Source organism: Notolepis coatsorum (assembly GCF_963971535.1).
Source record: "Notolepis coatsorum genome assembly, chromosome: 3".
In the NCBI taxonomy this organism is placed as follows: Eukaryota; Metazoa; Chordata; class Actinopteri; order Aulopiformes; family Paralepididae; genus Notolepis; species Notolepis coatsorum.
The window spans coordinates 18,832,334-18,846,314 of NC_140167.1; the positions used below are offsets into that span (position 1 = coordinate 18,832,334).

General features: G+C 42.8%; 1 protein-coding gene across 1 annotated transcript in view; it reads left to right on the plus strand.

Annotated features, from left to right (window-relative positions):
• exoc3l4 (exocyst complex component 3-like 4) overlaps nucleotides 1-13,981 on the plus strand; it is a 44,711-nt gene that overhangs the window by 259 nt on the left and 30,471 nt on the right. Inside the window, exons 2-4 of the mRNA XM_084310555.1 lie at nucleotides 2,010-2,295; nucleotides 6,720-6,854; nucleotides 10,129-10,359. Coding sequence (XP_084166681.1) covers nucleotides 2,037-2,295; nucleotides 6,720-6,854; nucleotides 10,129-10,359 — 625 coding nt within the window. The 5' untranslated portion in view covers nucleotides 2,010-2,036. The remainder of the gene's footprint in view (nucleotides 1-2,009; nucleotides 2,296-6,719; nucleotides 6,855-10,128; nucleotides 10,360-13,981) is intronic.

Consider the following 13,981-nt stretch of genomic DNA (forward strand, 5'->3'; position numbering starts at 1 on the left):
CTCTCTCTGTGCTCTCTCTTTGAAGGCCTGTTGGTTTTATTTGCTCATGAAACACACTTATCAGCAACTGGACAACTGGTGGTGTTGTTGTCACTGCTGCGCCTTAGAGATAATGATTTGCTAATATGAAACAATAGTTTGTCTGGTGGTTTTTGAGTTCTGACCATCTGACTTGGAGCAGGCTGCGGCTTTCTTTTCACACACACACACACACACACACACACACACACACACACACACACACACACACACACACACACACAGTGTAAGAAGAAGTATAGTGAGTAAATGCAATTTTTTTTTTATCTTTCACTAGTGTGTCGTGTGTGAACTGAAAAGGTTTGACTGTCCATACTTTTCATTTAATTTAATTTCAATCCTTTATTTAGACTCGAAAGGCAACCGAGGTTTCCCTCATTTACAGACACGTCGAGTGACTGGTGTGGCCTATTAGTCATAAAGTGATAATCTAGCCCAATGGGCTTCAGGGGCCCCACAGGGGCCCTCCCTTGATGGGTTCTACGATTCTTAATTAATTTGACTATTTCATTCACTGGAGGTTTAGGACAATAAGTGACTGTTCTGATCATTGGTTTCACTTTCTCCATTGGTGTCACAGCAATAGATTTCTGCACTTAATTAAAGGAACACGCCAACGTTATGGGAAATTAGCTTTTACTGGGGCGACAGTGGCTTGGTAGGTAGAGCAGTCGTCTGGTTATCCGGACCGGAGGTTCCTAGTTCGATTCCCCGCTCCTCCCGGCCGGGCAGTGTGTCGAAGTGTCCTTGAGCAAGACACTTAACCCATAACTGCTCCCGATGAGCATGGTTGCCTCTGCCGTCGGTGTGTGAATGTGTGAGTGAATGGGTGAGTGAATGGGTAAATGTGAGGAACAAATTGTAAAGTGCTTTGGATAAAAGCTGCTATATAAATGCAGCCATTTACCATTTACTTAGCTTTTCCGCCTGCAAGCTAGCCTAGCTTAGCACAAATTAATGGAAGCGGATACGGACCACTAGCCTATTCATTTGTGCTAAGCTAGGCTAGCTTGCAGCCGGATGGCTTTCTACTGAACACACAGAGAGGACATTGGTATCTATCTTCTTGTCCGACTCTGGAGAAGACGGTGAGCTCGTTTCCCATAATGTTGGTTGTGTGATAGTAAAGGGTTAACCTTCTGTCGTGTGGCAGTGAAAGGGTTAATAAAACTCTTATCAGACGGGGGTCCCTGAGACAGAATCTTATGAAAGGGGGTCCGGGGCCTAATGTGTATACATTTGGAGGTCCTTGACGTGAAAAGGCTGAGAGCCTCTTGCCCGTGTAGTGAATCATTTAAAAAAAAAAAATGTAGTCTACATTTTACTGTATATTTTTGGATGTATATTTTAGAATGTATATACATATTTTAGAATGTATATCCTTGACTGTATTTTTATTCTTATTTTAGATTTTTGACTGCGTAAATGTTTATTGTGAGCGATCTGTAGTGCTGAATTTCCCTCGGGATCAATAAAGTACTTCTATTCTATTCCATTCTATTCTAATCCTGGTATGAGTTTACTGCAACACTATTAGCTTATAATATACAGTAATGTTAAATCTCTGATATCTGACTCATTACATTGAAACATTGAGTATGCAACACAATAACCTCCCAGCTGTCAATATCCTAGAAGTCCTAATTTTATACTCCTCCTACTTAATTAAACAATAAATACCGATAATACAGTTACTGTCGCCTTAACAAGTCACACTAGTTGCCACTAAAGTCACATTTTCAACTATACGTAGTCATGTTGATAATGGCGACACAACCAGTTGGCCTCTTTGGCAAAATGGCATGTTGACAGTAAACAGACCCTGTGTGGTCGTCTCTTCTGACGAGGGCGACAGCAACCACAACAACATCTGCTCCCTTCACACACACACAAGCACAGGCACAGTGGCTGACATCCACCTGGGAAAACCTTATTCTCTTCTTACGAAACCAAATGTGTTCTCATCACAGCCCGAGGGATCTGCTGACTCAGGAGACATGAACAACGAGGAGGAGGGCGACAGACTCTCCCTGAAGTCGCCCGTCATGGAGACCAGCGGGAGGAAGCCGTCGTCCGACGGAGCCGTGAAGTTGGGAATGTTGAGGAAGTCGTTTCGCGAGAGCATCAGGCGGGTCGGAGAGAAGAGCCCCCTCTCGTCGTCCGGCAGCAAAGGGTCAAAGGTCAAGCCCAAACCGGACGCGGGGGCACCAAGAGATGACCCCGAGACGACATGCCCGGCGGCACCACCGTCACCTAGTGAGTATTGTGTCGAGTAGTGGCTCACGTAAAAAAAAGAGAGGTTGTGTGATTTGGAACTAAATGTGATTTTTCTCTCACCATTGTTGATTATTATCACTGAGGACATAGTTATCCAGAGTGACTGCGGTTTAAACAGCTCGCTTCAGGTGTTCCCCTCTGGTATCAGCTTTAGGTGCCCAAATATAAAATCGGAATAAGTTAGAGTAGCTTAGCTTACTACTCTAGAGTAAGTCAGTACTGTAAATGTGGAACACGAGAGGCTAACACTGGAAGTCAGGACACAGTCACAAACAACAATGCATGCACTTAAGTCGCATAAGTTGGAGAAGAATTCTATGAAGGAATTTTATAAAGGTTCAAAATCACCAAACCTTCCCTTTTTAAGTCAAGTGAATTGTAATGTGAAACCAGGTTTTGAGTCTGGCGGGGACCTCCCAAGGTCATGGGAAGCGGAGACTACAGGCAACATTGGGAGGCTGCTGCAAACTGACTGAAAACGTAGTCATCTGAGTTTTACCTCGGGTCAATGGGATGAAATCACCAGAACTTTGACATTTCTTGAGCCGTTAGAAGAAGCTCTTTCAACTGGCTTTTACCACGTCATGTCTCTTCTGAAGCAAACTGAACAGCACTTCCACCGTATTCAATATAACTTGTAATGTCCTTATAAGGTATAGAGGTTTTCATTAACTTAAGTAAGTGGATCGTTGCCGGTTGGTTAGTGCAGGTGAGTTGTCTAAACTTCCCACACTCTTTGTACATAGCATGGACTGCTGCCAGCAGCTGGAGAACTAACGGTGGCAGAACTAGAGAACTATTAGTAATGTCTGACCCTTAACCACTAAAACCTGCATGGACTATAATGTATATTATGACCGATAGGGTACAGACCCTTAGTGTACCTTAGTACTGTTTACTTTTACTGACAGTATATATTCAGATGACATTTTTTATTGCCTATATTTATTGTAACGTTTATTATGGCTGATAGGGCACACAGACCCTCATGTGCCCATACCTGTACCTCCCCTCCCCCCTCCCCCTTGCTGCTATGACGCCCACATGTTCCCAGGGGAACAATAAAAGGAATATCTTATCTTATCTGCTGATTCTAACGCTTCACATGAACGACAGCGCGTCTAGAATAAGCAACAAGTTCATACCAACCATCTTGTTATACAAGTGTCATGACATTACATTGAAAGCTAGGACGGCACAAGTCCCTTATTATCTACATCTCCCGGCTACCATGGATGGAATGTTTAAAAGCGTCACAAACCTTAGAATCTCTCCTCTGATTTGAAAAACTGTGTGCTGCAGATGTGAGCAAAACCACGGCTATACAGCAGTAATTGTGCTATTGGACCCACCAGTGGGAGTTCAGAATTCTGGACCTGTAGCCCTGTTTCCTACTTACTAATGACGTTAATACTTGGTACAGTCCTTTCCTAGTACAATCCATGCTGATCTTCTAATTTCAGGGCTTTCCCTAAACAATGGTATAGGGGCTCAGCGCCACTATATATATTTTATTTTTATTTTTGCAGTGAAAGCTTGGGGCCAGCTTAGAAACAGACGCATCATTGCCTAATATGTGATTGCTCGGTCCTCTGTTCCACTGTGTGTGTGTGTGCTGTGTGTTCTCATGTTCAACTATTGTGCGACCTTATACATTGTGCTTAAATAACTTACTCTTGTGTTTGCTATTTTATTGAAATTATGTTTTTAAGTTGCAGGAAATGACAGCAAATTTCTATTGCACATTTATTTGCCTCTTCCTACTTGCGACTCAGCGCCATCTTGTTTGAAAATCCTTGGGAAAGCCTTGTATTTGATACCGCAGTTTTGGCTGATGGGCAGTCTGGACAAACCCAGAAATCTAGGTTTCTTTTGTTTTTTAGTTTTAAAATGTTATTTATTTAGGCCTATTTATTTTACAGTGGCCCTATTGACTTCACATTCGTTTTGTGGCTAATGTAGTATGAAGCACAGCGTGGATTGTACTGGGAAAGGACTCTACCCTATCATGGATGAGTTGGAGATAGGGGCTAGGGGTCGATAGGTCTGAATTGAGGCCTTGATTAAATAATTACCAGACAGCATGGAAGCAGACTAGTCCTCAGTGACGCCACTAATCACAACAAGGTCTCCTCCAGACTGGACTGGCGACTTTAACGTTGACTTTTTATTCGACTGGGGAGTTTTCAACATGACTCAATTTCGGACATTCCTGTCTTGATTAAGTTTTGGGTCACCCTGGAGGACAAGTCACAGACACACACACACACACACACACACACACACACACATGCACACACACACACACACACACACACACATACATACATACATACATACATACATACATACATACATACATACATACATACATACATACATACATACATACATACATACATACACGCACGCACGCACTCACTCACTCACTCACTCACTCACTCACTCACTCACTCACTCACTCACTCACTCACTCACTCACTCACTCACTCACTCACTCACTCTCACTCACTCACTCACTCACTCACTCGCACACACACTACACAATGACCCCTGCATTGTATGTTTCTGTGCTTTTTGGAGTGAGACACGTCACACTCTATTCAGTGAAGCTGAACGTCTCTCTGGTCCAAGAACAACAACATAAAGCAGCACATACTGTATCGGTACAACTGAGTCGATACTGGTATTTAACCCATGCACGTGTACAATCTCAACATTCTAATGATGATGATGATGATGTCAACATGGCTACTGGCCATTGAAAGCTGTTGAGTGGTCAAATTCTGAGATAGAATTCTGAGATTCTAGAACATTCCAAAAAACGTACACCTGAGAGTAAGTTGCAACAACATACTGTATATACCAGTAGAACTGAGTTGATAACGACATCATCGATTCCTTTAAACTATACAGTATGTGCTGTTATAAAACATTGGGCTTCAGTTGTTTTTCTTGGACTGGAGACATTCAGCTTTACTGAACAGAGGGTGACGTGTCTCAGGGAGAAAGCACACAAACAAACAGGAATTGCAGGGGTGACTGAGTGTGTGATTGTTTCTCCGTGATAGGTATGATTGTGAAACGATCAAGGAACAAGGGAACCACATCAAGGAACCTGAATATAAATATTTCTCCCTCCAGAATTGTTTTGACCTTCTAAAATGTGCGCATGTGGACACGTCTTCAAGAAATAAAATGCGCTTTTCTTAACCCATCATTAATCAAAATACAGGTTTAGATTAGATTCAAATGTATTGTCATTATACAGCCCAAGTACAGTACAATGAAAATACGTTTGCCATCCAACCAGAGAGCAAATTTAACAGTAAAGTGCAACAGCAATATACAATGTACAAGTCAAGTCAAGAGTTGTACAGGTGATTAAACTGGGTACAAAATATACAAATTAGTACTACTGAGTGTACACACATTTCACATGTAAACAAAGCATTTCACAGATATGAAATACAGTAGAAGTTCGGGATTATATTCTTCCAGTCAAGTGTCAAAAGCTCAGTCAACCAATTTGACAATTTTTTAGCTGGTTGATTGGTTGATCCCCAGACTCCCCACCCTGTAGCAGCTACAGTTTTCACCCTAGGAGGCTGAAATTGGGCATGGAGGTCAAGTGTGTGTGTGTGTGTGTGTGTGTGTGTGTGTGTGTGTGTGTGTGTGTGTGTGTGTGTGTGTGTGTGTGTGTGTGTGTGTGTGTGTGTGTGTGTGTGTGTGTGTGTGTGTGTGTGTGTGTGTGTGTGTGTGTGTGTGTGTGTGTGTGTGTGTGTGTGTGTGTGTGTGTGTGTGTGTGTGTGTGTGTGTGTGTGTGTGTGCGTGCATCAGAATCAGCAGTTTTATTGTCACCTCTTCTATTACTGTTACAGCATAGAGTTGTGAAATTGTTTTGTTCTTGGCTCCTCTGCCTAGCAACAGCCTCAACATAAGGTAGTCCAAAAAGACAGACACGGTTGCAGCTATTGCGGATTCATGCTTATTCCTCCAAAAATTGGGGACGACAGTGGCTCAGGAGGTAGAGCGGTCGTCTGGTAATCAGAAGGTTCCCGGTTTGATTCCCGCTCCTCCCGGGCAGCGTGTCGAATTGTCCTTGAGCAAGACACTTAACCCCTAACTGCTCCCGATGAGCAGGTTGGCACCTTGCATGGCTGCCTCCGCCGTCGGTGTGAGTGAATGGGTGAATGTGAGGAACAAAATTGTAAAGCACTTTGGATAAAAGCTGCTATATAAATGCAGCCATTTACCATTTACTAATACCAGTGGTAGGGCTACCACATTGCTTTTGATTGAGGAATGGGACTTCTTTTTAACTTCTTTTTGTATATCCAGTAAATATATAATTTCTTCTTCAGTCATATTCCTTTCTCTCATCTCTGCCCGTTTCTCTTAAGGTCCGAGCACTGGGTCTTCAATCGCTTCTCCTCTGAAGAGTATTGGCGTGTTTTTCCAGAAGAAAGAGGAGAATGGAACGGAGGGCTTGTCGCTCGCCGACAACAAACCCCTGGCACATTCTAGAACAGCCTCAGGTAACAGCAGTGAACCAAACACCCACCAATAGGCCCTTTTCACAGCAGCCATTTTTACTTGTCATTGATGGGTAAACAAAGTTGTAACCATAGATATAAGACAGGGGAGGGTAGAATTGGATAATACGAAATTGGGATGGGAGAAAATAGAAAATGGGGAGAAAAAGGAGATAAAAAAAAAGACATGAGATACTTTATAAATACTTGGATACTATGGAATTACACACTACAAATGTATTAAATGGCCCCCAAACAGCATTGCCAATTTCAACAGGCCCGTGCTCCATTGTGTGAGCTCCAGGTATTGACAATGCCGATGCTCATGAGTCTCATGGCAGCACAGAGAGACTCAAAAGGAGCTTCTATCCCCAGGCTGCTCAATGTGGACTCTATGTAACTAACCCATCCATTCTACATTCATTGCACACAACGTCCACATGCACACGCTCACTTTTAACATTCACTTTAAACACCTTTTAACCCTTGTGCCTTGTTAAGTAACTGACAGAGTTGTCACGTTAGTGCATGAAAAGATTGCATCACGTTCAAGGTCATAAAAAACTTAATTTGTAATATTTCGTTCCAATTCTTTTTTTCATGAATACCACTATGAACCTAACTCAACATATCTATCAAAGATTCCAAATATTTCCGTTTGTAGGGTTAGGGTTAGGGTTAGAGTTGGGGTTAGGGTTAGGGTTGGGGTTAGGATTAGGGTTAGGGTTGGGGTTAGGGTTAGGGTTGGGGTTAGGGTTAGGGTTGGGGTTAGGGTTGGGGTTAGGGTTAGGTTAGGGGACTGTTGAGCAAGTGTTGGGGTGGGCACGGGCACATGGATGAGATTTTACCTTCTCCTAATCTTTCTGTCTGAGTAACCCTAACCCTAACCCCCTAATGGCAAGAAATAAACCACTATGGACGGTTTGAAAGCTAATATTGTTAACTTTTGTGTTAGAGGGTTTCAAAATCTAATCTTTTCAAATTCTGTGAATATATGGAAAATAAGCAAACGGACACAATTTCATAACATAATAATCAACACAGCCATCGTTGTACACAGAAACACAAAAAAATATAGGCAAAAAACACAAAATAGTCGCTAAGGGGGCAGAAGAGTTAACATTACACCATATTTTATCTATTTATTCTTACAAATTCACACTACAGTACCTCTTCTACCTCGTTTCTGCATTCAACATATCACCAGGGTTATCAAGTGTTGATAGATAGGCAGCGAGAGCAGCACATCACCAGGGTTACACTCTCCACCTTCAAAGCTCGCCTCAAAACCCACCTGTTCTCCCTTGCCTTCAACCCCCCCCCCCCCACCCATAACCCCCCCCCCCCCCTCCAACCCGATTGATGTCTGTTCCTGTCGCTCTGTCTTTTTGTGTTATCTCATGCTGTTTTCCCCCTGTTTCCCCCATGGTCTCATGTTCCTTTTTTTTGTTTCTTTGTTTTTACTATAACTACTGTCAGCGACTTCGGGTCATTGAGAAGCGCTATATAAATAAAATTAATTATTATTATTATTATTATTATTATTATTATTATTATTATCAAGTGTAGATAGATAGGCAGCGAGAGCAGCATATCACCAGGGTTATCAAGTGTAGATAGATAGGCAGCGAGAGCAGCATATCACCAGGGTTATCAAGTGTAGATAGATGGGCAGTGAGAGCAGCATATCACCAGGGTTATCAAGTGTAGATAGATAGGCAGCGAGAGCAGCATATCACCAGGGTTATCAAGTGTAGATAGATGGGCAGTGAGAGTCAGCATATCACCAGGGTTATCAAGTGTAGATAGATGGGCAGTGAGAACAGCATATCACCAGGGTTATCAAGTGTAGATAGATAGGCAGCGAGAGCAGCATATCACCAGGGTTATCAAGTGTAGATAGATGGGCAGTGAGAGTCAGCATATCACCAGGGTTAGCAAGTGTAGATAGATGGGCAGTGAGAGTCAGTATATCACCAGGGTTAATAAAGTGTAGATAGATGGGCAGTGAGAGTCAGCATATCACCAGGGATATCAAGTGTATCAAGAAGAGGCCCCCCCCGATTCCCATCACCATCCGAGGGGAGGAGGTTGAGGTGGTGGAGTCAGGAAGGGACAGAGCAGGCTGTTCTTCCTGAGGAGACTCAGGTCCTTCAACGTGTGCAATAGACTGCTGCAGTCATTTGACCAGTCTGTAGTGGCCAGCGTCCTCTTCTATGCTGTGGCATGCTGGGGGGGGGGGGGTACATCAACTCGAGGGACACCAACAAACTGAACAAGCTGGTGAGGAAGGCTAGCTCCGTGGTGGGAGTTGAGCTGGTCAGACTAGAGGTGATGGCAGAGAGGGGGATGAGAAGGAAGCTGGCTGCTATCCTGGAGAATCCCTCCCACCCCCTCTACGACGAGCTAGTCAAGATGAGAAGCACGTTCAGCCACAGACTCATACCCCCCCGACACTCAACTAACCGCCTCGGACAGTCCTTCATACCAGTGGCCATCAGGCTCCACAACAGTCGGCAGGGACTGCTGCCAGACATCCAACTAGAACTAATAGGAACCCAAGGAGGACAATAACACTACCGTACGCATACTGCACCTTATGTGAATACTGCACCTTATGTGAATACTGAATTCTGTGATACTGTGAATTCTGTATATTTCAGTTAGTTAGACAGTAAATTATAACACTTACCTTATGCATACTGCACCTTATGTGAATACTGCACCTTATGTGAATACTGCACCTTATGTGAATACTGCACCTTATGTGAATACTGAATACTGTGATACTGTGAATTCTGTATATTTCAGTTAGTTAGACAGTAAATTATAACACTTACCTTATGCATACTGCACCTTATGTGACACTGTGAATACTGTATATTTCTTTAGTAAATTATATTGACTTATTTGTTTACACTGCTTGTGTTGTTTTTACTACCTGTACTACCTGGCCAAAAACACCTCTCCTGGAGTTTTAAGCTAGGCTAGCCACTACGCATCCGCTTCCATTAATTTGTGCTAAGCTAGGCTAGCTTGCAGCCGGATAGTCTGACTCTGAAGAAGACGGTAAAGGCCTTTTCCCATAATGTCGGAGTGTTCCTTTAATATTTGTAATAACAAAACTTTAATTGGTTTTGTGAACGTCATTTCTGCACGGCCACACATCTCCACATCTCGTACTGTATGTAAACCTTGTGTTATTGGGTAATCCTTGATTGTCCTCTCTCCACTGTATGCATATTTTGAGAAAATATCTCATGTTGTCACCCAATAGATACCGCCATAGCCCTCGGTGATTCTCTCTTGAAGAAAGGGGCGGGGGCCTTCCGACGCAGCCTGCGACTCGGCAGTAAGAGAGACAAGGACAAGACGTCCAAGCAGGACACACTCATCATGGTGGCGGTGGCTGAGGTTACAGCGGAGGAGAGGAAGGACAAGGAGAGTGAAGAGGAAGAGGTCGGAGAGTCGTACACACTTCCAGAGATACCCCACACGCCGCTGTCAGGTGAGGCCCCTCCCATATTCACCTTTCTTGTTGTTTTGAGTTTGTTGCACAGTGTCGTCGACACGCACAGGGCCTGCCACTTAATTTACGATACATATTTAGTCAAATATTTGGTTTGGACTTGACACAAGGATGACACAAGATAGATACTCTAAACCCAGAATCAGCCCAGTATCAGCCCAATCTACCCAGTATCAACCCTTTCAACCCAGTATCAACCCTTTCAACCCAGTATCAACCCAGTATTAACCCAATCAACCCAGTATCAACCCAGTATCAAGCCTTTCAACCCAGTATAAACAGAGTAAACCCAGTCAACCCAGTATCAACCCCATCAATCCCACCAACCTCATCAACCCAGTATCAACCTCATCAACCCTTTCAACCCAGTATCAACCCCATAAATCCCATCAACCTCATCAACCCAGTATCAACCCTTCCAACGCAGTATCAACCCTTTCAACCCAGTATCAACCCCATCAACCCAGTCACCTGATCTCTCTCTCTCTCTCTCTCTCTCTCGCTCTCTCTCTCTCTCTCTCTCTCTCTCTCTCTCTCTCTCTCTCTCTCTCTCTCTCTCTCTCTCTCTCTCTCTCTCTCTCTCTCTCCGTCCTTCTTGTCTGTTATGGCAACACAGAGCTAGCCGGTGATACAGAAGATATCTTTGTGCTAATGTAAATAGGTATGATCTCAGCCTGTGTCGTCCTTGAAGGCCCATCATTCTACTAACACCAGCATTTAAATCCTACCTACTCAGACAAATGATTAGTTATAATAATAATAATGCAGGACTTTTCAGAAGTCTTTATTTGGCATGAAGTGACACACATGCAACTGTTGGGCCGCCGATGCGATTGAGTCTCTGCGCTTGACCCATCCCGTCGTCCTTCCCCCCAAGGGCAGCCGGGAGCAGATAGGGGCGTCGGCGAGGGACCGCGCCCCGGGGACCAATCCAAGTGCTCCTGCCCGTCTTCGTCAGGGACGCGACAGCGTTAGCGATCTGTTGTGCATGTTTTTCCATTGGGCTTATCTTATCGGGGGGGAAACCCTTGCGAGCACGGGGAGAATATGCAAACTCCACACAGAAAGGCCTGGGAGATACCCCACCTGGGTACCTGGCAACGCGGAAACCTGGTCCCCAAGCAGGAATCGAACTGGTTTACTACTGGCAGCAAAGTCCTCCCCCTGTCCCAATACCTCTGCCCTGCCCTGGGCCGGCCATGTATGTGTTCCTCTGCCCTGGGCCGGGCCGTGTGTACGTGTTCCTCTGCCCTGCCCTGGGCCAGGCCGTGTACATGTTCCTCTGGCGTACTTCCGTATTTACTATTTATCATCTTGGGTCGCTTGGTCGGAGCGTTCCATTAGCGATCGTGATTAACTACATTACAAACATGGACCAAATCGAATAAAAAGACTGGCAGAGGAAGTCCGAAAATATAGCCATTTGTACAACACAATGCAGCACAGCAAACCTAGTGGTTCAGCAGTGTTAGTCCTTGGGCCAAATCCCCAAATTGGACGATTTGGTACCATCTGGGTGGGCAAATTCTAGATGTGATTTAATTATTCCTATACATCCCTAGATTATGTTTTGATATGATAGACCTTTTGGTTTTGTAGCTTATTAGTGGTTATCACCTCCTGAAGGTATGGAGTGCTTTTGTTAAAAAACTGAGTTTTTGCTAAATAAGTCTCCTGCCATATTTTGCTCCTCTTCATAGATTCGCTCGTAGGTCGGGTTGTCTGGGTACTAGAGACATGACCATGATAACGTTTTTATGCGACTGAGTCTCCTGAACATGTACAGTAGACCTCAACCACAGCCAGAGCCATGAGCGAATTACGCGAAGGGGAGCAGAATATAGCAGGGGACTTTTTTGGCTCCACCAGAAAAGTTTTAAAGGTTAAAACGTTTTAAATAATAGATATCACCACAATACTTTCCCAGTTCATTACTTACATTGAGACAATTATTTTCTGTATAAAAGGTTTTTGGAAATGTTATGTTTAAATATGCAAATTATATTTAATTTCTATACATCCCTATATTATATTTTGATGCGATAGACCTTTTGGGACATTTTTGTTGACAGTCTGATTCTGATTCTAATCTAATCTATCTAATCTACAGACACAGAAACAGGGTTTTGGAACAGGACTGAAACAGAGGGGTATAGAGGCTGCTAGAATGCATAATCTAAAGACATGTTTACTGGACCTCAAATACCTATTTAACTCGTTTGAAAAGGACTACAATATGGGACCTTTAAAACTATACCTGTTTCAAGCCGTATAGTTCAAATGTAACAACCTCAGAATGCTTGGTCACTTTTAAACAAGAACAGATGATTGTGGTCCTTCTGAGTGATAATTCTAAGTACAATGCCCTGGGAAAATCCACATTCAACCACATTCTGCTGTAACCATCCAATCAAAGTTTGTGAGTTCCAGTATTGATATGTTGTGCAGCCCTGGCCTATACCTATTTTTATTTTATAATTACATTATATTCTATTGTGCTTCTATGTTAATTTAGTTTATATTCTATTTTATTTTATTCCACCTTTTTATTGTCTGTCCGTCAAGCAAAATATGGCAGGAGACATATTTATTATTTATTAATTGTCATGGTACTTTTTTTATTCAGAAGAGTGTATTTTAATTAATGTTTTTTTTAATCTTTTTGATACTTCTGCAAGGAACACTTAAAAATACATCTATAGTTTTTATTGTTTTACAAGATCTGTATATTGTTGATGACGGTATAGTAGAAATCCATACCTTGATATGGATCCATGATGGTACACCTTGATATTCGGTATATCTAGGTTGGAGCTGCCTCCCTTCCTCATCATGTCATTCTAGGCCTAAACGCACACAGTGTGATGTCACATTTACCACTATGATGAGACACTATTTCTTTCAATTCAACCTTTATTTATACATATTGGGGAAAACACTAAGAACAAACTCATTTTCAGGTGTTCCCCGTGTTTAGAAAAATAAGAAATGTCGGGGCACGCCATTGGTTGGGTATCAGGGCCAACCAGGCTAAAACAGGGCATTTGTTTGAGATAATTTACCCAACTACTAACATCTGATGACAAAAAACATGTAACATTGTAAATCAAAGCAAAGCCATTCGATCTTCAGCCTTCATCCATACAGATGTTGAATCTTTACTGGAGAAAAGATTATTGCATCTCAATATGGTTTGTCCAATTACCCCAAACTAATTGTCAAAATCTATGCTGTATAAGACTAAGAAAATTCTTCCCCTCCAAAAAATATTCATAACAATGTATGAAATACATAATCATAAAAAAACGTAGGAATATTACAGAACAGTACAAAACACAGCAGCAATAAACAACACTAAGAAACAAGAAACACAATCAAGAACATTTGATAAAATTATTGGACAAAATGGTGAGGGTGGAGAATGTGTGGATCTAGCTTGATGATGGTTCATCACGCTGTTTATTAAAGGACCAGATCAGTGTCATTTTGACTTCTCTTCATTACAACGCAGAGAGATCGCCCCTTTCGTTAACTAATGTTGTGTTCGTAGGTGTACAAGGTGTGTGTTTTAGCAGATCTCAGCCTATCTTACCAAACGCCA